General features: G+C 32.0%; 1 protein-coding gene across 1 annotated transcript; it reads right to left on the reverse strand.

Moving 5' to 3' along the window:
- Positions 1 to 6419: 6419 nt before the first annotated feature.
- On the reverse strand, positions 6420 to 11225 carry LOC112489485 (auxin transporter-like protein 2). The gene is made up of 9 exons (XM_048464339.2): positions 10318 to 11225; positions 9812 to 10036; positions 9511 to 9696; positions 9187 to 9299; positions 8844 to 9027; positions 8626 to 8723; positions 7754 to 7961; positions 7372 to 7629; positions 6420 to 6668 (listed from the first exon to the last, which is right to left on the reverse strand). The coding sequence occupies exons 2-9, from the start codon at positions 9989 to 9991 to the stop codon at positions 6444 to 6446; spliced, it is 1452 nt and encodes a 483-aa protein (XP_048320296.2). The 5' UTR covers positions 9992 to 10036; positions 10318 to 11225; the 3' UTR covers positions 6420 to 6443.
- Between the last annotated feature and the right edge of the window lie 12986 nt (positions 11226 to 24211).

Genomic DNA, 24211 nt, shown 5'->3' on the forward strand with positions numbered 1-24211 from the left:
CCATTGGAACCGTCTATGGGTGCATCAAATTCTTCGGCTTGCTCTCCAACAGACGGTGCCACAGGGGATGATGGTTTAACCGAAGATGATGGTGAATGGCTATGCATATGATGCTCGGCCTGCAAAACACAATGGTTATTTTTGCAGTTCCCAAACTCTAACAACAAATAATTGCTGAATTACAATATGTAATTTAATAATGCTGAAGCACTAAAGTAAAGTATACTAAGTTGTCTAAATGATACCTGATGCTTTTGTTGGTCAATAACATAACTAAGCATCTTCCTTAACGCTGCCATCTCTTTATTTAATTCATCAAATTTTGCCTCCAAGCAAGCAGGCTAATCAATATCAATATCCAAAACATAAGTCAACATATATTAGTACAACATATGAAATACAAATTTGCGTGCAAGTAACAATTGCATACCCTGAAATTAGCATCTAGAGGGCCACTAGAATGCTCCTCAGCTTTGGACGCATCTTTAGCGCTAACATCTTTAGCACCAACATCTTTAGCGCCAACTATTAGTGCTACAAGTGGAGGTGACATGTAGCGAACTTCATGTATGTCAACTGCTATTGTTCGCCAGTAATCCATAGTCTTCTCCTCATCGGTAGCATCTAACCTCCAGTGCACAACATACTACATGAAATGAAGAAAGGAAAAAAAAAGTAAATTTGGATGAAGAAAGGAAAAAAAAGTAAATTTGGAAACTGACTATGGTAATGTAACTTGAATGTAGTCGTACCATGTAGTCTAAAAAAAATTTGCCTTACATTGCTATTTGAGGAGAACCAATTATGGACAGCAAAATGGCTCGGTTGCCTTGGAGTATGCCATCCAAGGATCCTCAGACAACGGGTTTCCAACCGGTCGGAAAATTGGTTACCAAAATCAGGGATTGCTTCAAACCCCCACAGCTACAAAATACAAATTATAGGTTATTAAATATAATTTTTAAGTAAACGCTACATGTATTAAATATATTACCGTACCTGAAACACCAATGGAAAATCTTTTAGGTCATAATACTGTGATTTATTCTTTACTGCACGTCCTCGTCCTCGTTGCTGGAATGCATTGTGGAATGAGTTGATCGTCTCCTTGTAGCTCAGAATGCCCCAAGGGTAGGAATTAAATACATCGAGATCAGCAACCAAATCAATGAATTTTTTATTTATTTGAACCTTCAGATCCATTCCAAGTACACCATGAACTAAGAAATATAGTAACGCAATTCTAACAGCATCCCAATCATCCACAAAAAGTGTATCCTTGAATAGTCATTCCAGTTCGGGCGGTTTCAAGTCACTCCTGTCATCTAGCAACCTCGTGCGCAGTTCATTTCCTTCGAAAATTTGCATATCATACATCGAAGGGTACCTACAAAACTTTAAGCCACTAATGAGTGCGAATTCCCACTTCGTAAACCGCACTGCAGATCGGCCGAAGTTAAACTCCAGTACTTCTGGATGTTGGACACAACTTGTCTGCAAAGCAGGTGATGCACTACCTGAACAGAGAACCGGAGGTTCTTCATGTCAAGTAAGTGTCCAAAACATGTTTGTCTATACTTTTCCAGCTGCTCACTTGTGAGGACACTTGTAATTACTTTGTTCGCTTCTATTGGATTCCCGAATGAATGTGCCCTAACTTTATTTATATCGGCATCCTGCAACATCCGTTCCTTTGGAGCATCGATGGGCTGCAAAATGAATTACATAAATGGAACTGACATCAACGATTTAATCATACCCTATTTTTCCACCCTAACTTGATAATAATAATTACCAACTAAATCTTAAGACATATGGGTTCACATTTTTGCACAAGTGGTAATTACCAATGAAACCATCGGTAATCAACCTACAATGAACTAAAAAAAAGCCCGATGGCCTATCGGTAATTACCGATGGCCATCGGGTGAAGTTTTTCTTCAGTTTTCACATTCATGAATAAATACTGTCAGATGTCTTATCATTTACCGCACAAAACAACATAAATGAATATAAAACTTACCATATCAGATGGGGGAGAGGAAAGTGGAACGTGCCCTCGAAGTTTGGTGCTTTCCGTCTCAGCTTTGGACTTCTGCCTAGTAGTTCGTCGACGCTTAGAGTCGGGTGCTGCTGTGCTACCACCGCGTCTCTTACTTTCCACCTTCTTAACTCCCTTCTTCGGTTGACATCGCAAGTTCCTCTTTGGTGTCATTATAAAGTACAACCTACAAATGTACATTGACAACATTAATAAACTTTTATCTACCTTTAACAACATTGTCAACTATGTATACATACATGTATAAATATCCGCAATCTTCAATTTCATACGCTCTCTTCCTAAGGATATTGTGCATGCCATCTACAAGACATTTACTGAACATTTACTGTATAGCAGTGTGTTTACTTCTAAATCTTTCTATCTTCTTCTTCTTTAATTTTTTATTTTTTTCTTTTCTGGGGATAAAGTGTTTGCGTGTTTGCTTCTAGCTAACCATGTACCTAAAATTTTATGCACCGATCTTCTCTCTCTCTCTCTCTCTATATATATATATATATATCTATACCTTTAGAAAGTACTAACTCTGGAATTCTCAACTTCAATTCTAATTAATCATAAAGTATTTTTCTCTTATCTCCATGTACTGATTTTTAGTAATAAATTACCTTAGCAAAAAGGAAGAAGAAAAAACTTAAAAGAAAAAAGAAGGTCTGAAAAGCAACTAAGATTTCTAATGCAGCTATAGTTTAAAGTGAGGTTTTAATAGAGCAACCCACAATTGTGGCCAATTATGATGCTACATGCAGAAGCAGATAAAGTGAAATATTGAAATGACTGGAGAGGAAGTAGTCAATTCACCCAAAATAGAAAAACAAGAATGTGAAGTATAGAGGTGGAAGACTAGATAGAAGCGACGCAACAGACAGATTGTTATAAGCCAATCAAAAGCAGTCCTTAGACTGTATATATACATATCATATTCATGTTATATTTAATTATTTCTTACCATACAATATATGTCTAAAAAATGTGCATAGAAAGTTGCAGACTATAATCTGAACATATAGGTTAAGCTGGACTGCAACATGTCCACCACTTCTATATGAGTATGTCAACTAATATAGCTACATCTCTTCCCCATACTGCTTGTGTTTAACCTGATTTGGTTATAAAAGCTCAGACCTACCGACACCTATATATGCTATACAAATCATTCACTTCATATTTATTTTATCTGTATACAAATCCAAAAAGAAATATAATTAGTTTCCTAAGGGTCAAGTACGTTTTTAAAAAAATTCTTCTTTTCAACCCACAAAAGCAGTTTTCTAGACAGAGTTTGAGTATCATGCACTAGTGAGATAACACCTTTAGCTTAAGGATTTAAACTTCAACCAGGGTCAAAATCCTTATATCCTTAAGTTATAACAAATACATATATATACATATATTATGTTTTTTTATTACAAACTAACATTATTACAAACTAACATTATTCTTCATCAAATTCATTGATTTCCCTGCCTTCATCCTTTATTTATTTTCCATGCTCAGGGATGTCTGTCGATGGAACCGAAAAAAAAAATTTATAAAAAATTAAAAAAAAATTAAAAAAAATTAAAAATGACGTGTCGTCTGGGTGTCGTTCATCCCAGACGACATGTCGTTCAATCCATCTTCAACCCTTGTCCGGGTCGACCGGAACCGCCTAAACCAGTCCCAATCCGATTCTTGACCCGGTTATTTCTTCCACCTCCTGCCACCGTTCAAGGCTAAACCAGTCCCATTTTTTTCCTCTCTTCATTTCCTACTAATGCCCAATATCAATCTATTCTAAAACCTAGGTTATAATCACTTCCATACGAAAACCTAAATCTTCAAAAATTCCACATTTTAAACCGGTCCTCAAACACTAAACAGAAATCACAAGTTTTAATGTCTCATTGTACTAAATTTGTAAGTATTTAACGGTAAGGTAAGGCAACAAATAAACACAAAAAATAAAAATAAAAACGCACACTCCACGGCAACAAAAGAAATAAACACAAAGACAAATCCACACAAAAACAACCCACACCGGTCCCACGAGAACAAATAAACAAAAATATTCAACCAATTACCTCGGACAGTGTTGAGATGAGATCCTAATGTTTGGCTTTTCCACGGCGACTTTGGTTTGGTTTTTTGTATTTGTGTGTTCGTGTAAAGCCGTTTGTTTGTATTTGTGTGTTCGTGTAAAGACGTTTAGAAAAAGTTGATTTTTGTTTGGTTTAAAATATAATAGGATATGTAAGTAATTTTTTTTTGTTTGAAGGTTACAATGGATATTGAGGGGTAGAACAAAAAAGATATTAAATGAGGAGGCAAAAATCATTAACCTCGGTCCTATGAGGGTATTGGGCCAAATTCCCCTTTTATAGCCATATGCAGAGGACTTAGCAAATGGGCCAAGTTTTGGCGTCTTAATCTTTCGGGCTGTTGGGCTACTCTGCTGGACTTAATGGTTTCATGTGAGTAGAATATTGTCCTAACCCTAATGATTGAGTCAATTAAATAAAATGGAACCAGCATATAATTAAAAGTTGGGCCTTACAAACCTGTAAAATACCTAACATAACCCCGTTAATAAATTTTTATTTTTATTTTTTAAAAAAGGAAGACACTGTGCTTTTAGATTTTTGGAGCTCTAGCTAATGCTTTTAAAGAATATATATATATATATATATAATCATGTTTCGGAAAAATCTAAAAAGTGTTTGTTTTGAAAAAAATAAACACTAAAAGTGCTTTTCAAAGAAGCATTAATCTTCAATAAATCTATAATGATGTTTGGTTAAAAAACTTAGAAATGCTTATTTGGCAAAAACTAAACACTAAAGCTGCCTCTAAAAACAAACACTAACCTTATTGTTTCTCCCAATAAGTGTTTCAAGATTTAAAAAAAGTATAAATTAAAAGCATTAATTAAAATATAAAATAACATAAATAAATTTAAAAATATTTTTCATCATCATGAAAAGAAAATAAATATAAAAAAAAAATTGGAATGCCAAGCGTCCATTGTCTAATGGATAGGACAGAGCTCTTCTAAACCTTTGGTATAGGTTCAAATCCTATTGGACGCTTCCGAATACACCCTTAATCTATCTTCCCATGTATTTCTCTCTTTCTCCTGATTTGTAGAGCGTATTCCTTATTTTATTATTTGATCCATTCAGAAATTATAGAGCCAAAGTGCCCAAATATTAACACTCCAACTCTTCTAAATTTGGCCCTTTTTTTAATTTTTTTTTTCGGTGATAGCACCAAATGTGCCTTGTTATGAAGACAATGCATGAATAATCTACTCCTTTTTCTTCTCCATCAATTTTTTTTATTTATTTTTAAAATTATTTTTTGGATGGGAAAAGGAGCAACTTGTTTCAATCCACATTGTGTGCAAACTATTTCTTACAAGAGCAAAAAGATCATCAGCATTTAATTCAAGCTGTTTGTACAATTGCAAATTCAACTTTCTTTTTTTTTTTAATGTTTTCCAATAAACATAAATGAATAACTTTAATTTGTCTAATTTTCTTAGTTAATAAACTTACCAACGAATATAAATTAAATGCATCTACAAAAAGAAATATAATTAATAACTTAATTAATGAATGAGTAAAGAAGTGTCAAGCATTTGAAAACAACACAAAAACCGATGGATTTCATTTTTCTTTGCATTTAAAAAAAGAATAAGGAAAACAGAAAAAATAAAAAACATTTGGGTGTTGATCCAGCAAGTACAAGAAGAGGTTCATGAATCCTTTGTCCACATGCAATGCAAGCATATAAAAGAGAGAATATTGAGGAGTAAAGAGTGGCACGTGACAACAAAGGGGAATCCTCGTGCAACCCATGTGAAAGTGGGGCGGGTCCACGCCCCATTTCCATCCGGGTCTTTAAAAATGGAATCTAATGGTCAAAAGGGGGGGCCATTATAAACTTTGTCCATATACAGGCTATTTAGATCAAGCCACGTTGTATTTAAAAAATATATAATAAATCAAAGAAGCCCCATACTCTTTTAAATCTTATTTAAGGCCACTTTGGAAACATGCCTACTTGATAATGACATTCATTGCAAGCTATACCAACATGAACCAAAATCTTTTATAATATCTCAAGTCCAACCAAAAAAACAAAAAAAAAAAAGTTTTTTTTAAAAAAAAACAAAAAAATCTAAACCATATATATCTCGATTTAATTAATTAACCTATGCTTTTGATATAGCATCGGAATCAACACAATTCAACACACTATTTTATCAACTAATTTAACAAAAAAATTTAAAAGCAAAAAACAAAAAACAAAATCCATCACACATCACATGTAGGGGAAATATTACTATTGCCCCATGTATGGTACAAAATATGTGTTATTTTTTTTTTTTTTTTTTTTTTTAGTGATGGGGAGGTGCCGCTACCGGTGGCGGTGGTTTTGGAGACTTGCATTGATAGCACTTAGCAAACAACCCAAATGTATCAACTTGCCTAACGAAGTTGGTCACACTGGCCCATCCACCGAACCCAAACCCTACCACAAGTACCCACACTATCACAAACGCATTCAACGCATACACTGCTGTCCAGCTTGGTAAAAAGAATGGAGGTTTCTCTGCCGCATTCTGCAACCATCATATATATATATATATCAATAAATCAAGTTCCAAAAATCTGGCTTACAAAAAGCTACACGATAACATGGTTGTTTATTTTATTATTATTTTTTTCTAAGTTTGGTACAAAATTATTTTGACCCATAAGGTTTTTTTAATCATTTAAAGACTATATCCCTTATTTTATTATATAGGCCCAATAAAAAATTTAACATGGGGTCAAAATCAGCCAGCTAATCCAAGGCAGAGTACAATACTCCCAACTGTAGAGTATAACTAATCGAAAAGGACTGCCCACCTATCCCTATTCTTCTCGTAACATTTCCAAATTCAAGCAATAAATGCTCTTTGTACGCTTTGCTTCTCTCACTCACTCACTCTCTCTCTCTCTCACTCATTCTCCCGCTAGTCCCTTACTGTACGCAACAATGCTAGTCCTCAACTGTGGAATGTGGAAAAACCCATTAAGCCCGGGTGCCTACTCGTTCCACCAAATGATCAAAATACCCTCCAGAATTAAGATAATTACAAGTTGTTAAAGGAATTGATATGGATGCCACCATTAGTTTACATTGTGATTAAGATTGATATTCAACCCAAAAGGGCCAAAAAAAAAAAAAAAAAAGTGTAAAAAAGATTGGTTCGAAGTTGTAACTTGAAAATGTAAAAATGAGAAATAAAGGAGGGGAAGGGGGTAAATAAGAAATTTTACCTGTCTGGCGGAGGCTTTTCTGTAGGTGAGCATATGGGCTAAAGCAGGGATGATATAGACGGTGAAGCTAACCAGGAGAGCACCAACAGTAGAGTTAATGGGACCAAAGAAAGGGAAAATTATGGCCAAAAACCATATTGGTATTACAACTGGTAATCTCGCTAATGCCCTCAAAAATATGCTTTTTGTATCATGCATTCCTATCACCTTCTCCCAAACAAAGTACAGCGGCGTACATGCAAACCCAAATGTTATAAACTGCATCCACCACAATCACACCCCAATAAAAAATTAAAAAAAAAAAAAAAAAAGAGATCAGATATTGTTTCCGTAATAATCATACCCTTTCAAGGCTAAATTCATAATTTTCAAAAAAACTCACCTGGTGAATGAGCATTAGGATAACGGCAGCGTCACGGAAACGAGACTTGGGGAGGAGAGAGAAGGCGTTTGAATGGTCGAGAAGCTGATCGCCAAAAGCCCAGTAAACGGCGGAGGCGGATGGGAGCGTCAGTGTGAAAACGTAGAGTGTCGCTATCAAATATATGTACTTGAATTTCTGTGGCTTCCACATAGCGTGCATGATTTCCCTGGAAATAGTTAAAAAAAAACATTTTTCCATTTACAATCCATTAGAATGCGTACTATCTAGGAAAAATCACAATTCTATTGGGAAAAAAAAACAAAAAAATTTCCCATATAATTATATTCCTCTTCCATCAATATCATCTAAGTTAATTGACCAAAATGCTCCTCGAGTCATTTTTTTCTCCAGCTTCCTATATGTGAGACAAAAATTTATATAATAAGCTCAAAATGAGTCCATTAAATACATAAATTATGCACTCGAAAAAAGACAAAAATAACTCATGTTCTAACAGTAGAAAACATAAGAAACTATGTAAGTTGGAATACAAATCAATCCGTTTAAACAGTCCCATTCTTTTTCTATTAAAAATAAAAAATAAAATCTCTTGTCAAACAAAAACAAAAACAAAAAAAAAATAAAAAAAAAAACAAAATCTTCACTAGCCAAATAAAAAATTTTCCCTAGAGAAGTGAGTTTGAGGAGCAAACAATGCAAAAGTAGATATCATAATTTTGTCTGAGGATCTCGAAATCCAAGACAACCGGCAAAAGCTGAAAACAGAAGCCGTGTAGAAACAAGTGAAAGCAAAAAACGAAAAAGGATAAAATTTATTATTTTAATAAAATAAAACAGTAAAAAAAATAATTTAAAAAAAATTAACTTACACAGTAACGGCGTGGCCACCAAAGGTGTAGAGGATATTGGTAGCTCCCGTGAAATAAAGAACAAGCTTTGTTGGAGCCGAGTGAGTAACTCCCTCAACCTGTTGCATATTTTAACTTTCTTTACACCCAGTTAAAAAAAGAAAAAGCTAAAAAAAGGCAAATAAAAATAATGATGTTTGATATCCGGACCAATGGTGAATTTTTTTTTTTTTCTTTACCTGGCCATGAACAAGAGCAGCTACAGTCAGGTACCAAGCCGTATAGGTGGTCATCCCAAGACCAAGGAAAGACCAAATCCTATAGTTGTGGAAAGAAGGAATGAACACTGTTGTGGCACAGCAAGCTCCAAAAATATAGGTCCAGGTTCTCTTGTCCAAACGGTCATCGATATAGTAAATATTACTGTTCATTTTATCACCCCAAAATAAATAAAAAAAGGTAAACATTGAAGCAAAACCCAGTAACAATTTTCCATTTTTGATCAATTTGAGAATGCAAAATTGTGAACAAAACCCAAAAAAAAAAACGAAAAACAAAAAACAAAAAAAAGAAACAAATTACCTTGCACAAGCTATAAGCTGAATGACAGATCCAAAGAGGAGGAAAGTACAGTTGAAAGCAAGCCCCACTGCTTTCCAATAAGGACCCAGTAACCCATCAAGGACTTCAAACCACTGCCATAAAAAACAGTGCCATATTATTATTATTTTTTGTTATTTGTATAAATATATAATAGACTTTTTGTTGTTGGTTCTGGGTCACTGTAATTTGAGATACTTTCGATTCGTTTTTGGGTTTTTAAAGGATTAGATATTAGTGGTGTCGGTAAAACTTGGGTAATAATTTTACTAGTAAGAAAGAAGAAGAAGAAGAAGAAGCCAAAACCTGTATGACGTGGTTCTTGAAGCTAACATTTTCTTTCTCTTTCCGGCTTCTATACTCTATATAGAGTACACTGATGAGATAGGCCGTCCAGCTTCCGAGAAGACCATAAAATATCTGAAAGATTATCCCGGACAGCATACCCAATTGAGAGAATGAGTATGGAAGTGTTAACAAGACTTGGGCAACCTGAAATTTAGACAAAGAAATCGATGAGAAATGATGAAGTTGTAATGGTATTTTTGGTAATTTTATTGGGGTGGATTTTCCTCTTTTTTTTTTTCTTTTTTTTTTTTTTCAGTACCTGATTGGAAGCACAACTGAACCAAGCGTCCCAAGCAGAGCCACCATGCCAGAGGAAGCTTTTGACACTGAAACCAGAGTGTTGTTGTTCTCCATCTTTATCTTCTTCTTTGCCTTCGTGGTCTGTTTGCTCGCTGAAGTTGGAGACTATTGCTTCTTCTGCTTGTTTCTGAGGCAACATTGTCTTCGTTTTTCTCTAAAAGCCAACGTCTATTTCCTTGTAGATCTAAAAACATCATAAAAAAAGACAGTAAATGAGACCAAAAAACAAAAAAAAAAAAAGAAGTAAAATCAAAAAAAACGCAGCCCCAGAAAACGAAAGCCAATAAAAACCCAGATCCAAATATCAGAAATTCTTTCAATTGAGAAATAAAATAAAGTTTTTTTTGGGGTAAAAAAAAAATTGAAAGGAACAGAGTCTGAACATGTTTTTCACGAACTAAAACAAACTGACCAAAAAGGAAGAAGAAAATCAGGGTAATACTGCTATCAATCACTTAGTAATACCTTGTTCTGAGATGTCACTTTCTTCGGAAAAGATAGCCAAGAAAACGAAGATCGATCAATCTCTCACTCCCTTCCAAACGAAATGATCGTGTTCTCTCAGCTTTGATTTTGATTTATCACCTTTTTTTTTTTTTTTCTTTTCCCAACCCTTGGAAAAAACCAAAATCCCAGTACAGAGTTGGAAGGAAAAAAGCAACGGACAAGACACAGAAGCAGAGTGGATTTTGGATTAATAAGAAATATCCATTTCCACAGAATGAGAGAAAAAGAAAGAGAAAGCCTTAAATGCTTCTGAAATAATTGTCCACAAAATCTTCAGCTACGGATCTCCTTAGCCATGTCAAAAAACCAAAAAAGACTACACTAATAGCTCCGTAAAAGACCCACTTTAATGCGCCACCAATCTGCTCAGACAGCTAAAGGCTATGCCAAAACCAAAGACGGCGAGACCTCAAAAGCAGCAAAATATATATAAGTTGTACACATATATAAATCACTGCGCTAGCTAGCTCTTGAAGAAAAAAAAAAAAAGACCCTTTTCACTCTTATTCTACTATGTATTAAAATATTTATATATAAAAAAACAAAGAAAGTAACATATAGTATACTACAGAGTTTTCTTTGCCTTTTTTTTTTTTTCTTAATTTCTTTCTCTGGCTTTGAAATTCCTGTTAAAGAAGCTAACTGAGTTTGAGTTGAGTTGAGTAAGTGAGAGAAAGAGAGAGAGGAAAAGAGAAAATTAAAGGGTGAGAGGGACCAAACCACAATTCCTCTCACTCTGTATTCCAATTCCTGATTCGATTCTTTGGTCTTCCACAGAAAGAATTTTGAAGATCAAAGCGAAGAGGACGTTGTTCTGATCAACTAAGCTTTAATAAGCTAAGAAGAGAGAGAAAGAGAGAGGACTAGAATTAAACTATATACTATCCCTCCCTTTTTATAGCCTGCTAAAACTACCTCTTCAACGGCTCATATTACATAATTATCCATTTTTTTTCTTTTCTTTTTTTAATATTTTCAAAAAAGAAAATTCACTTTTACTTAAAAATAAAATTTAATATTATTTTTTCCTTTTTCACAGTTGCAGCTGAATATTTTTCTAGCTCAGAAGCTGCTTCCAGCTTCCCTCTCACGCACCATAATAAAGAATTTTTTTTCTTTTTTCCTTTTTATTTTTTGGTAAGCTATTAATTTATTTATTATTTTTAGAAAATGCTGAGAAATCCAGATCCAAATCTCAGTCAATAATTCCATAAATATAATTTCCGAATTAATTCCTTTCCATTTTTGATTATATATATATATATATATATATTTTACTAAATTTTCCAACCAACAGATTGATTTTATTTTAGAAAATTTTTAATTTTTTTTTTTTCAATTAATCGAGGCTCCATTAATTTCCTTCCATGTCCCCCAATCAAACGGAGAAAAGACCAATCCCACTCGCTTTGTGTACCCACCTTCAGAATCCTCCAATCAAAACTTAGTTGGAATTGTACACGCGCGGTTAAAAGCGAGTGGCATGAACAATCCCCGATGCTAGATACGATAGGATTTTTATTTTTATCGTGGGCCGCCCAACCCAGGCAACCGGCTAATATGGAGGCCCATTAGAATTTTTATTTTTATTTTTATTTTAAGAAGTCTGATCGGCGCAGCGCAAGCATTATCTAAGCCGAGCCATGATGGCCCCGCCAGGTTTCCGCACGCTTATAAAGGAGACACGCGCGCAATGAACTCTAACCCCACTTCCCGCCGGCTCATGATAGAAAGAGATGCCCTTTTCATCGGACGGCTACGAGCAATCCCATTATCGGCATTTGGCCCCAGCTTGTAACCCCCACTTTTTCCTAGGATTCAACCTTTTTTTTTTAAATTTTTTTTTCCCCTTCTTTATGTTAAAATCCTTTTTTTTTTTTGTTTAAAAATACCCTCTAATATAAAATCGAATATATCTTAATTTAGTTTAACAACTCAAACTTTTTTTATTTAAAACAAATAATAAAAACCATTCAAGCTGTTTCTTTTAACAATTCAATCACATCATGACTATATGTGATAAGCTTATATTCTCATTCAAGACGTCGTGTTGAAATTTTTATTCTCCAATTTATAAAAAATAAATAAATAAATAACAACTCAAGCTTTTAAAAATATATATATATTTCAACTTTCTAGGAAGCAACAAAGCTACCTTATTTAAAGTAAGGAGGAAATTTAAGACCCTCGAATGCATGGAAGTCTAAAGAAGAAGGTCCATTAAATAAAAGGAAAAAGAAAATGTACACCCAATTAATGTTAGGAAAAGAAAACATAATAAAAATGGGTGCAAAATGATAACCCTTTTGGTTATTATAATGGTAAAGAGGGTTCATAGTTGATTTGGTATAGATTTTATGTTTGTTATATGTCTCTTAGATTATGAATAAGAGACACGAATACAAAAAATGAAGGTGGCAGCCAAATTGCCACAAAAACAAAAGGGGGAAACAAGAGGTGGTGGTGGAGGTATTAGTAGTAGTAATGGTAGGAGTGGAGCCAGAAAACCATCAAATTAGAGGTTTTTGTGTGTATTGGGAAGGAAGAGAGAGTTTGTCCGTGTAAATTAAAATGGAGAAAAGTGTTAGTCATATTCTTTACAAAACCCCCACGATGCACCGTTCAAATGGGGATTTGTCGGCTATATGGTGGGTGTCTCTCTTGTCCCTCTTCGCAGGGCCTTGTTACAGAACCCGCACTTCTATTTCTGCCACTTCAAAATTTTCAATCTCCCCTAGAAATTTTAACCTTAAAAAGAATAGATAAATAAAGGGGTTTTCTTTCCTTTTCTTTTTCGGTGAGTGAGTTTACGTTTTGACTGTGTGAAGGGGAACCAAGTAAGGTGGTTCCAGCCAATTAGACACAAAGAAGAGAGCCGTTTAGATTTGTCAAACCTATGAATTACAATGATTTAAACAAAGAGATTTTTATTTATTTATTTATATATTATTATTTTTTTACTTTGGGGGTTGTGGGGGAGGAGGGCTTAGTGGGAATGGTAATGATTAGTGAATGGATTTTGACGCCACTAATCCTCTTTGCCATGAGGATCAAAATTAGGAGCATGTTCCATCCCCGCCTCTCACATGGGACCCAATAACCCTCTTCGATTCTTTCATAATTTTTTATTTTTTTTATTTTTATCAACCATTTAAATTTGCTTTCTTTCTTTACAAATTCACACATTTTACCCGCTGATTTTTGTCTCATACATCAGGAAAATTGAGTTTGTCATGATATAAGCAATGGTGTCGGTAAATTTTGACTTGTTTTAAACTACTGCATAAATCATTACAAATCGTTACTTACATGGTAATATTTAATTGAAATCTATGGTCAAAGTTATATATTGGGTTGTCTTTTTCTCGTCGTTTTCATGGGGTTGTTCTTAATTTTTTTTTTTCTTTTTACTATTTTTTTTTATGTCATATATGGGGAAAATTAAGTTTGTGATATAAGCAACGGTTCTTGTAAGTTTTAATTTGTTTTAAAATACATAAATATTAGATATCGTTATTCACATGGCAATATTTAATTAATTAGTTGTTTTCTTCTCTTTGTTTTAATAGGTTCTTAATTTGTTTTCTTTTTACGTTTGCTTTTTTCCATATCGGCCTGCTAGTTCTACAAGACTAAAATGAAAGTCAGGGGTAGGTATACTTTCCATCCCACACATTATGCACACTTGTGCTGGTGATTGGTGATTTGGTGCTTTTTTTAAACTTTGTGGGTTTGTGTTCTTCTATCCTTCCTTTTTCCTTTCCTTTAATTCTTCTGGAAAAAAGTAAACTTGTATCACGCTATGGAATACTGAATTTAAGTTACTTTGATGGAGGCTTATAGTTTTTTGGGTTTGGGTTAAGTTTAATTAATAATTAATAATGCAATGATAATATTGAAATGGGTAGTGGAACTTTGAAAGAGTACTTTGTAGAAGAATGCTTTTTGGATCAAGCGCATATTGTTAAAAAAACCCAAATGGAATCTTACAGATAAGTAGAAGTAGGGTTTGAGTGGGGGCCAGTAAATGTAGCCGAAGACGGAAAATGCCTTTTTATGAGTTTCGGGCTAGTGCTCTTTGGGAGGCACTCGATGCCTCCACTACTTACATACATATATATCTTTTCACTTTTGTGGAAGGACATGTAGAGTCATCCAAAACACTTCGTGCCAAAGCTTGGTCTTTGAGGGATGACCTTTTAATTACATTTGTTTAATTTAGCCAGACTATTCCTTTCCACCTAAAAGCATGTTAATCATGTTCTAATTTATAATTTTGGTCTTAATAATAATGAATCCAAACCAAAAACTACAAAATCTTGCTTTCAAACCTTTCACACCTTACAAATCATCATTTATTTTCTTTTTCTTCAATCTGAAATGATCTTATTTTGTTACAACCGTCTTTCGTTTAATATAAGTATTGTATGTAGGCTGATAGGTAACATATATGACTACAAATATATATAAATAAATAAATAAATATTCACCTAATTAAATTATTGATTATATCATTTTCTATGGATAGGTAATTTTTTTTTTTTTTTGAAGCATTAGTTTTTTAATCGAATTTGCTTCTTCATTTTAAAATGTGATATTGGTTGAGGATCCTTAAGTGTAAAGGAAAATTTTCGTAATTGAATTGCATGTTATTAAGTTGGTGACAATATTTATAAAAATTTCCTTTTTTAATGATAAAAGATTCTTGAATACAACCATTTTAATTTGTTGGTAACTGAGAAAGATCATAACGTGCATGATAGTACCAGTCAATAAAATTTCAAAGAAACATCACATGCATGGATACTATAGGCTTTATTCTTTTTATTTTTTTTATTTTATGACTACACCTATAACCTTAGGTCTTTAAGATTCCAAGTGACTATTAAGTGGTTGTCCTTTGACTTAAATAAGGCATTCTTCTCATGAAAACTCATAAATTACTAAAGAAGAAAAATATAATAAGTTGCTAGATCTCTTCTTTTTTTCCTTTCGTTGAAACATAACCTGTTGTATGACATATAAATTCAAAATACAAGAAAAGGAAAATTATTGATCGATGTGGTCTAGATATCTCTTTCTGTAAATTATTTTTCTTTTTGTTCCTTTTTGATGGGTCTTAAATGTGGACTAAACTATATAACTAAGACATTGTCTTCTTTAATTGGATGATGCTTTTGTACACAAACTTTTTGTGCAAAAAATTATATTTAAACTTCCATCGTTGTCATTTATTAAAGAATTGAAGTAGAGCTGTATCAACTATGACTTCGAAAGGGAGAGTATTGAAAAAGAGCACTGTCCACATTAATGTCAATTTGTGTGAAATGGTCCTCCGATCCTACTCAATAATATTAATAAATATTTAAATGTATATGCCTATGATCAGAACCGAAAATCCCAATCCTTTATTAGGCGAGTGCGTATATGGTTTTTTTTTTTTTTTTTTGGAACAATATCGGGGTTTGCAAATTGCAAGTAGATGGATATGTGGGTTTAAGCTAAGTATTATGAAGTGTGTGTAGGGGTTTAGGATCTCAAGTTTAGGAAGAATATTACGCTTTAATAATTGGTGATAAATGACCAGACGGATAAAGCGAATTGGGATAAGAGACGAACCAGTGCTATGTGTAATTGGGACCCCTCAGCTCTCTAAGAAACAGACCTCTCCTGAGGCCCTCTTTCCATTATTTCTAAACAATCTGGCAACTCTTTGGTCCCCCAATACACTTAGGAGCTATTCCATCAAACTCTTAAATGCCTACTTACCAAGATTCTTGCACTAAATTTTCTCAGACCCCTCTAGTTTTTCCCTAGCTTGATTTTGCCCTTTCAATTTTCAGATTAAACTATCTCTATTTTTTTTTTTTTTTGAGAGAAATGAAAAATACACACACACACAGATATATTTCTATATTTATATGTATGTGTATATGTATATTTAGGAACAAGTTTGGAATTATTCGTTTTTCCTTCTCAAATTGTAAATTTTTTTTTCCAAACAATAAATTGGGAAAATGAAATTTAGCTCCGAGTCGTGGTTTGAAAATTAATAGTAGCTATCATTAACTATCATCTAAGTTATTTTTGAAAAAAGACCTTCTCATAAAACTGTGATCCAATATTTCATTCTGCCTAGGAACTTATATCCATTTATAATTTAAGTATTCATCTTGCTTTATCGGTACTAATGATATAATAATAATATGGTGACCATGTCAAATCATTGAGTTAACAGAAAGAAAAAATAAATAAATAAAAGACCTTTTTTCTTAAAAAAAGAAAAAAAGGAAAAAAAAAAGAATACAAAAATTAGAGCTGTTAGGTTGCTTATTACTTATTAGTAGTAGAGAGAAATTAACTCAATTTTTCAATAGATTATTTTTGTGCCATAGTATAGACGGCCAATTTGCCAGTTTGGCCACCTAAAATTTGTCCTTTAATTGAAAAAGTGTAGGTTAGCACGTGTGATAATCATCATCTCCCCTTTGCTTCACTATGATTTTTAGGCTAATATCTTATTATTGGCTAGCTTTTCATGTATCATTGTGCCACTGCACTGAATGATTCAATCTTAGTTGGTAGCCTACGGCCTAAGGGAAATTTTCTACATATATATATATATATATAATATAATTTGTATAAGAAGGAGCCGAATAGTACTTTAAGGACAACTTTGAACAAACTCTCTACAATATATATTTTTCAGAAATAATAGTTTGTTAATTTCTTTCTTTTAATTACTTTAACATGTGAAATGATCGTTTTCTGATTAACCAAAGAAGCAAGAAATGATTGATACTCTCCATCTCCCATGTGATCTTGGACTATATGTTTTTTTCTTAATTTCCTAACTACGAGAGAATTGAACATTCTTGACCATATAATTGATTGGACCATGACCATCAAATAGCTGCTATTTTATTGGGGAGTTGGACTCTCTTCTGCTAGGGCTAAAAGATTTCATTTAATTACACCTGCCTAACAGTATATGTCTAATCTATTTAAATTATAGATTTTTATTTTTCGTGTGTTTTTTTTTTTTTTTTTTTTGGGGGGGGGGGGTGTTGTTGTTCCATTCAAGCTTCCAGGAAACATGGAATAGATAGAATTATATATAGATTAATTCAACATAGCATGCATCTAACCGTTTGTTAATTTCCACCTTTCATAATTAATTACCAATAATAAACAAATATTGTATTTTTAGGCTTGGCAATGTTAAGAAAATGTAGTGAAGTCCACTTCCTATCAGGTTAAATTTTTGAAAAAAAACGGTATTTCAATTTAAGTACAGAAGACAATAATCCAAAAGTTTTCGATTGATCTCCATGAAAATCACCATTTGCCAAGTTATAATAAATAATAATAATAATAATAATAATAACAACAATAATAAAAACAAATATTAGACCAGTCCACTTTGTTTTGTAGATATAAACAAACTAAGTTTGTATTTGGAAAAAAAGAGAAAGGTAGAAAATGACATTTTCAAAATTAATCAATCAGTCACCGAGCTCTTCCATCTCACTGTTAATTACATCAATGTGAGATTGAATTGATCTCCAATATGGGCTAGACGAGTGCGTCATCGTTTTCAAAAATTTAATCAGTTTCAGAATTAATCAATTCACTTTGGAACAGGAAAAAAGAAGAATAGTGCATGATTAAATCATTTCAGGTGTTGTAATTAAAGGACAAAGTTTCATACATATATTTATATATATATATATATATATATATATATATATATATATATATATATATATATATATGTATATATATCATAGAAATTCCAATTGGGCAACTTCAATCTATGTCTAACATATTAATGAGGGTCCCAAATTCTCATAACAACCATGCAAATGCCCCGCCATAAAAGCACCACATCACCCTCCCAATGCAAAAATAATAATACTAATAAAAAAAATAAAAAATCATATATATTCTTCCTCGTATATATGTTAGTAGTGCATCAGCATGACGAATCGACAAAGAGAAACGCTTTGTTTTGATTCTTAAAAACCCATTAGGAGCTGTGAAATCATGTTGTTTATATATATATATATATATATATGAACAAATTTATTAATGCAAAAACAAAGCAAAGAGAGAATTTTGATTAGAAAGATCACACAGTGGTACCAAGTGGGAAGCAAAAGGTGAAACTTGTGGGTTTCCAATTCCACATCCCAAAAAAGGTTTTCTTAGGTTTTATTAGAGCGAAATTTTGTCAGATGATTGTTGGGATAACTAAAGAAAAACAAAAGTAAAAGTTTGGGTAATGCCTTCTTCTCCTTTAAAGCAAAATACCACTCTATATTTTTTTTATTATTTTTATGTAATTTTTAATTTTTAATTTTATTTTATCTTCTTGCTAAGCTCTTTTTTAGAATCTCTTTTGATTGGTGGGGTTGGGGAAGAACCCAATCACATGATTTTATCTCCTAAGCCTGTCGACAAGATTTTATCTCCTAAGCCTGTCGACAAAAGTACGGGCTATATATATATATATATATATATAATTTTTTTTTTTTCTTTTCTTTTTGAAGAGGATTTGGCAATGCGAAATTTAAATTTGACTAAAACTCTAATAATAATGATAATAGCATGCAAAGAATACTGTTTTTCGTGAATAACATGTAATTGTTGTTTTGTCCCAGCGTGCCATACAAAGAGGTTCGTTAACGCATCAAGTGGTCTGCCTAGTGCTGCTATATATATTTCCTTGGTGGGGCTATTTTTGTGACACTGCGTGTGACTTTTTAAATCATACCAGTATTCGTGTTTGATTTGTATTGCAAGCAATCATATATATGGTATGTACTTATCACATTTTCTTCAAGGGTATGAAGTGAATTTTGTGGGTTTTTCTTTTCTTTTCTTTCTTTTTTTTTTTTTTTTTTGATAAATAATTTTCGATTATTAAAAAAAAAAGATTACATATATCTAAACCTAAAATTGTGTTTCAAACAAAAATTAAAAAAAAAAAAGAAGTACAAATATAATATATATTTATATATATATATATATATATATATATATATATACGTCCGTTTATGGTGCGGACGGTTCTCATGCGGACTACAGTATTGGTGACGGTTTTTCATAGTATTGGTTACGATTTTCTAAAAAACTGTTGTTAATACTATGAAAAACCGTCATTAATACTGCGGTCCTCGTACGGACCGTACTAACCATAGAATTTCCATATATATATATATATATATATATTATACAATAATGTATAGTTGGGCAACTAGGAATAGAATAAGAGAGATTTTTACACCGTTTTACAATGCTGGTGGGCCATATAAGCACAGCTGGCAACTTCTATTGGAGGATGGGATCCAAGGAGCAAGCTTAAACATCGAGTCATCAATTTTTTTTTTCCTTTTTTTAAGATTATCAAATTGGCAAATTGAAGACCAAAAATAGAAGCTTCAAAATAAAACAATGAAATTGAAACCTATCCAAAAAAGAAACAATAATAAAAGGTGTGAAATACTTCATGGGAGAGCAAAGCATGACGTTAGGATGAAGTAAAAGCTATATATAAAGTGAAAATCCAATTAGATTTGCATGAAATTTATGTCCACGATTAGAAAAAATATATACAGAGTATTCCAATATAGAATTGGCGCCGCCATGGTGGGTGGCTAAAGCCTTGCTTGGGGTTTGAAAATCACAAACTATGGCGTTACCGCTGATTGTGTCACTATCATGAAATTCCCTATGTTTACCAAATTAAATTACATGACCGACCAAAACTTCATTTTGGATATATATGTGGATTTCACCAATTTGAAGCAATAATTTGCTTTTACATGTTCAATTTAATGATCATACCAAAGTTGTACAAGTTTGAGTAAAAACCATTAAAACTTTAATGGACCGTTAATTAGATTTCCTAGAAGTTCGTTTATAGCTCCCTCGGTTTTCGATCTCATATAAGTTCATCTCCCTTTTGCTTTGCCTGGCTTAATTTCTAAACTCTCTTTGTACCAAAACTTGTTTTTGATTCAAACATATGTAAGCGTTCCTGTTAGAAATATACAAAAATATTCTAAGGAAATTTTTTACATGATTATATTTTTTTATCATTTACAATATTTCTTCTTGGTTCTCGATCCCACAACTTTATAGGTGTAAATGTAAAAGCATATTGACTTAATCAACATTAAATGAGATATGATTATATGAGAAAGATTGCACTCATCTTGATTTTAGATTTAAATTCAAAATTCAAATAATAATATTTTTAATATGTATATTCAAATAAAAAATATTATTTATCATTACAATGATAATAATTAATAAGATTTATATACTATACTTCATTTGTTCAAAATTAAGCTTTCAGAATAAAAATTGAATACATAATTAAATAAAACCAATATGTAATTTATATATAAGAAATAATCCCAACTGCTGTTCATCACCATCCATAACAAATAGAAAGACTCATATATCCAATAGATAGAATTCTATTTTTCAATTAAGTGATAGAATCTCACATTATTTTAAAAAGTATTTTTTTTTTTTTCTCTTTGTCTATTTGTTATCACTTTATAACGTTTCTAAATAAGTGACATCATGTTATTAATGGATACAAATGAAAATAATAAAAAATAATTGGCAAAAGATTTGGATATCCATATCCAACTACTAAGCATTCTTATTTAATTAAATTGGAATATATCTTTCTATAAAATATTGACTATATATATATATATATATTAGCTCTGATTTGTAATTTGGACTCAACTTCTGCTCAAAGACATAGTGTTTTGTAAGATTCTTTATTGGATTAATGTAAACTAATCATGCACGAATTCAGGATTCATGCATGCTGTCAAAGTTATCGGGCTTCACACATTTTGATTACATATAGAACATTACATTGTTTATTATTTCCTCTCATAACTTGTAGCAGCCGAAATTTTTGAAACGAAAATAATGCTTTATTGGAATGTGACAAATTTTTTGTACGTAATACCCTTTTTCTTCTTCTTTAATCTTTGAAAAAATAAATACAAAATAAATAAAATGAGAAAAGGGCGATGAAGTGGGTGCGTGGGAGTTCATACAAGAGGTCAGCACCAAATCCTCACTTTTCTAATTTGGTAATCGCTTTGAGCTTAGCATTTTTATTCTAGTTGGACTCCACTTGCATGAGTGTGATGTTACATTTTCAGACGGGTGATGACTGATCTGAATCTTTTGGATTTGATTTATAACATGTCTTTTCAATATCATCAAGATTGGAAAAATAACCTAAATATCATTGTTATCACATTTATTACTATATTATTAAAGTTTTTAGTTCTTTAACTGAATTTTCAACCTTAATCAAACTCATTAATTTTAGATTAGTGTTGGATTTCAACGCAGGATTTGCAAAAAAAATATATATATATGAAAAAATAAATTAAACATGGGATCATACTAGTGATTCTCTTTTCTTTTTTTTCTTTTTTTCTTTTTTTCTTGTTTACTTTTTGAAACAAGATTATACACAAATGATTCATGCACATACTTTTTGGTAGATGTTGGGCCAAATACAAAGATTTTACAGTCTAATTAATTGGTAAAGTAATTAATGGAACACTTTATTATTTGTTAAGCTGTTATCCTACAGATGCTGCAACAATCCCAAAAAAGTAAGATTTAATTTAGTCCCAAATCTTGTTTACCTTTTTTTTTTCTTTTTTTTCTTTTTTTTAAGCTAATGAAAAGAAGAAATTTTTTTTTTCAGAGAAAAATAAATGCTAATATACGTACGATTAGTAAGCCTTCAACTATATCTATCGTAATTATAAATATTGTCAATCTTTTGAAAATTAAATTTTGAGTTCATGATCATATCAATTCATATAATGAATATGTTTTGATTTAAAAACAAAATTACCAAACATAATTTCTTAAAAATTCGTATTAATTAAAGACAAAATGATCATTGTTATATGTACTGTATCAACTGTACTGATTTAGTATTTGAAGTAATTCCCAGAAAGATGAAAATCCGAGGAGCTAAAAAGACAATATGTGGTGGCGAAAGGTGGGAAGCACTGAGGGTGATATATACATATGTGGTGGTAGTATTCAAACCGAGGATGAAGAATTCTGCTTCCATTTTAGCTGATTTGTATTGAATCTAACAAATGCAATTTTGTGTGGGCCATTTTTTCCACTGGCCAAAGCTTCAAGGCAGATCTGATATTATACATGATCATGGTGGATTTGGCAATCTGATCCACCATATATTTACGTACTAAAAACATATTGATAACAACAGACATTGTGATTAATTCCCACTAATAATTGCAATCGCCGGGGCTTTTTTCTTGGTGGTGAAATTTATTTCTTTTATATTATCTTTTAATCTTTTTTAACGTTGAATAAAAACCTTTCTCCCTCCAAACTAATTCCAATGTGTAAGAATTTTAGGCACTGTGGTTGTGGACCTCTCTCGTACATTGATGATTTTTATGCACAGGAGTTTGAAAATACAAGTTCATCATAGGTGGCATTAATTTGAAATTCCTTCTTTCGAGGAAGACATTTAGATCCAGTTCCAGTACGACTCTAAAAAGCATACATATATATATATATGTATGTATATTTTGTTGTGAGTGAATTAACCAAATAATTAAAATAATTATTATAATTTGCTACAAATTCTTATTTGATTTACAAAATCTTAATCTAACTTAACTTAGAAAATACATATATTATATTCCCAACTGAACAAACTATTTTGTATTACTCTTTATAAGAGTGAATTTGACTCTGACAACTAAAGTACAACAGAAAAAAGTAAATCTTAATTAGTAAGTATTGAAAAAAAAAATTAAAAATTAGGGAATTTAATTAAATGAAATGCAGAGGACAACAGAAAAAAGTAAATCTTAATTAGTAAGTATAAAAAAAAATTAAAAATTAGGGAATTTAATTAAATAAAATGCAGAGTACAACAGAAAAAAGTAAATCTTAATTAGTAAGTATAAAAAAAAAATTAAAAATTAGGGAATTTAATTAAATGAAATGCAGAGGAAGAAAGATTATAGAAAGGATTGATTGAAGAGGAGTAAACAAGAGAGACAATGGCGATATTTTTGGAAAGAAAGAAGGGAGAGAAGGTTAATAAATAGAAATAAAATATAATAATAAAATAATGTGATTAGAGGGAATGAATATGATAGGAGTTTAGATCAGGAGAAGTGTCAGATGCCTAGCTTTATGCATACACTGCCATGTGACCCCATGCTCTAGGAGCACGTGCACACCACGTGATTTCAAATCTACCTTAATTTGTTAGCGACTTCGAATTGCAAAAATTACAAATCAACCCAGGTTGGGCTCGGGCCTCGTTCCACGCCGATAAACAGGCTGCCAACATCTCCCCCATAACGCAACCACTCTATTTTGGTGTGTTTTTGTGACTCTTGAGACAGAACCTTCTTTTCAAGTTTCCAAGTTATATTATATAAACTTAGCATTGCAAAATGACCCTCATCAATTGGTATACTTTTTTTATGTGTTCCAAAGATTTCAACATATGTGAATGTTTTGCATAAATTTGCCATAGTTGGCCTGTACCTCCTTATTTCATGTAATTCAATGTATATATTCCATGAATTATGGATAATTAAGAATTCACATATGATATGGGTATATAAGCCTACCATAGAAAAATTCAATGTCTACATATATCATATATATATATATATATATACACAGAAGTAAGAACAATAAGAACATAAAACTATCAATTCTGATTCATAATATAATATATGCCCAAAAAAATTCTAATAATTTTACATCCATTATTTGAGCTTGAACATAGGAA

Source organism: Ziziphus jujuba, chromosome 6, assembly GCF_031755915.1.
Source record: "Ziziphus jujuba cultivar Dongzao chromosome 6, ASM3175591v1".
Classification (NCBI taxonomy): Eukaryota; Viridiplantae; Streptophyta; class Magnoliopsida; order Rosales; family Rhamnaceae; genus Ziziphus; species Ziziphus jujuba.